This window comes from Chiloscyllium plagiosum, unplaced genomic scaffold (genome assembly GCF_037043375.1).
Source record: "Chiloscyllium plagiosum isolate Xiang-an unplaced genomic scaffold, Cpla_swu_hap1 HiC_scaffold_17, whole genome shotgun sequence".
Lineage (NCBI taxonomy): Eukaryota > Metazoa > Chordata > Chondrichthyes > Orectolobiformes > Hemiscylliidae > Chiloscyllium > Chiloscyllium plagiosum.
In genome coordinates, this window is record NW_028270155.1 from 3,391,047 (window position 1) to 3,394,019 (window position 2,973).

The 2,973-nt window shown below is 57.3% G+C and overlaps 1 protein-coding gene across 1 annotated transcript; it reads left to right on the forward strand.

The window, feature by feature from the left end:
* The first annotated feature begins 330 nt into the window (after positions 1-330).
* Positions 331-2,220, forward strand: LOC148147275 (uncharacterized). Its single transcript, XM_087996133.1, has 3 exons — positions 331-1,356; positions 1,868-1,922; positions 2,063-2,220. The coding sequence occupies exons 1-3, from the start codon at positions 331-333 to the stop codon at positions 2,218-2,220; spliced, it is 1,239 nt and encodes a 412-aa protein (XP_087852259.1).
* The last annotated feature ends 753 nt before the right edge of the window (positions 2,221-2,973 follow it).

Here is a 2,973-nt window from a genome sequence, read left to right on the forward strand (position 1 = left end):
CTGCCAGATCCCAGGCTGTCAGATCCCAGACTGTCAAATCCTGTGCTTCCAGATCCCAGACTGCCAGATCCCAGACTGTCAGATCCCAGGCTGTCAATGCCCAGACTGCCAGATCCCAGGCTGCCAGATCCCAGACTGTCAGATCCCAGATTGCCAGAACCCTGGCTGCCAGATCCCAGACTGCCAGATCCCAGGCTGTCAGATCCCAGACTGCCAGATCCCAGGCTCACAGATCCCAGACTCTCACATCCCAGACTGTCAGATCCCAGACTGCCAGATCCCAGACTCTCAGATCCCAGACTGTCAGATCCCAGACTGCCAGATCCCAGAATGTCAAATCCTGTGCTGCCAGATTCCAGACTGCCAGATCCCAGACTGTCAGATCCCAGGCTGCCAGATCCCCGGCTGCCAGATCCCATGCTGCCAGATCCCAGACTGCCAGATACCAGACGGCCAGAAACCAGACTGCCAGATCCCAGACTGCCAGATCCCAGACTGTCAGATCCCAGACTGCCAGATCCCAGGCTCTCAGATCCCAGACTGCTAGATCCTGTGCTGCCAGATCCCAGACTGTCAGATCCCAGACTGCCAGATCCCAGGCTGCCAGATCCCAGACTGTCAGATCCCAGACTGTCAGACCCCAGGTTGCCAGATCCCAGACTGCCAGATCCCAGACTGTCAGATCCCAGGCTGCCAGATCGCAGGCTGCCAGATCCCAGACTGTCAGATCCCAGACTCTCAGATCCCAGACTGCCAGATCCCAGACTGTCAGATCCCAGACTGTCAGATCCTGTGCTTCCAGAACCCAGACTGTCAGATCCCAGACTGCCAGATCCCAGACTGTCAGATCCCAGACTGCCAGATCCCAGACTGTCAGATCCCAGACTGTCAGATCCCAGACTGCCAGATCCCAGGCTGCCAGCTCCCAGACTGCCAGATCCCAGACTGTCAGATCCCGTGCTGTCAGATCCCAGACTGCCAGTTCCCAGACTCTCAGATCCCAGACTGTCAGATCCCAGACTGCCAGATCCCAGAATGTCAAATCCTGTGCTGCCAGATCCCAGACTGCCAGATCCCAGACTGTCAGATCCCAGACTGTCAGATCCCAGGCTGCCAGATCCCCGGCTGCCAGATCCTGTGCTGCCAGATCCCAGACTGCCAGATACCAGACTGTCAGATCCCAGACTGCCAGATCCCAGACTGCCAGATCCCAGACTGTCAGATCCCAGACTGTCAGATCCCAGACTGCCTGATCCCAGGCTCTCAGATCCCCGGCTGCCAGATCCTGTGCTGCCAGATCCCAGAATGTCAGATCCCAGACTGCCAGATCCCAGGCTGCCAGATCCCAGACTGTCAGATCCCAGGCTGCCAGATCGCAGGCTGCCAGATCCCAGAATGTCAAATCCTGTGCTGCCAGATCCCAGGCTGCCAGATCCCAGATTGCCAGATCCCAGGCTGTCAGATCCCAGACTGTCAAATCCTGTGCTGCCAGATCCCAGACTGCCAGATCCCAGACTGTCAGATCCCAGGCTGTCAATGCCCAGACTGCCAGATCCCAGGCTGCCAGATCCCAGACTGTCAGATCCCAGATTGCCACAACCCTGGCTGCCAGATCCAAGACTGCCAGATCCCAGGCTGTCAGATCCCAGACTGCCAGATCCCAGGCTGCAAGATCCTAGACTGTCAGATCCCAGACTGTCAGATCCCAGACTGCCAGATCCCAGACTCTCAGATCCCAGACTGTCAGATCCCAGACTGCCAGATCCCAGACCGTCAGATCCCAGACTGTCAGATGCCAGACTCTCAGATCCCGTTCTGCCAGATCCCAGACTCTCAGATCCCAGACTGTCAGATCCCAGACTCTCAGATCCCAGACTGTCAGATTCCAGACTGCCAGATCTCAGACGGCCAGATCCCAGACTGTCAGATCGCAGGCTACCAGATCCCAGACTGCCAGATCCCAGACTGTCAGATCCCAGACTCTCAGATCCCAGACTCTCAGATCCCAGACTGCCAGATCCCAGGCTCTCAGATCCCAGACTGTCCTCTCACGGGCTTCCAGATCCCAGACTGTCAGATCCCAGACTGTCAGATCCCAGACTGTCAGATCCCGGGCTGACAGATCCCAGACTCTCAGATCCCAGACTCTCAGATCCCAGACTGTCAGATTCCAGACTGCCAGATCCCAGACTCTCAGATCCCAGAATGTCAGATCCCTGACTGCCAGATCCCAGACTGTCAAATCCTGTGCTGCCAGATCCCAGACTGCCAGATCCCAGACTGTCAGATCCCAGGCTGTCAATGCCCAGACTGCCAGATACCAGACTGTCAGATCCCAGACTGCCAGATCCCAGACTGCCAGATCCCAGACTGTCAGATCCCAGACTGCCAGATCCCAGGCTCTCAGATCCCAGACTGCTAGATCCTGTGCTGCCAGATCCCAGACTGTCAGATCCCAGGCTGTCAGATCCCAGACTGCCAGATCCCAGGCTCACAGATCCCAGACTCTCACATCCCAGACTGTCAGATCCCAGACTGCCAGTTCCCAGACTCTCAGATCCCAGACTGTCAGATCCCAGACTGCCAGATCCCAGACTGTCAGATCCCGGACTGCCAGATCCCAGAATGTCAAATCCTGTGCTGCCAGATCCCAGACTGCCAGATCCCAGACTGTCAGATCCCAGACTGTCAGATCCCAGGCTGCCAGATCCCCGGCTGCCAGATCCCGTGCTGCCAGATCCCAGACTGCCAGATACCAGACTGTCAGATCCCAGACTCTCAGATCCCAGACTGCCAGATCCCAGACTGTCAGATCCCAGACTGCCCGATCCCAGGCTCTCAGATCCCAGTCTGCCAGATCCCAGACTGTCAGATCCCAGACTGCCAGATCCCAGACTCTCAGATCCCGTGCTGCCAGATCCCAGACTCTCAGATCCCAGACTGTCAGATCCCAGACTGTCAGATCCCAGACTC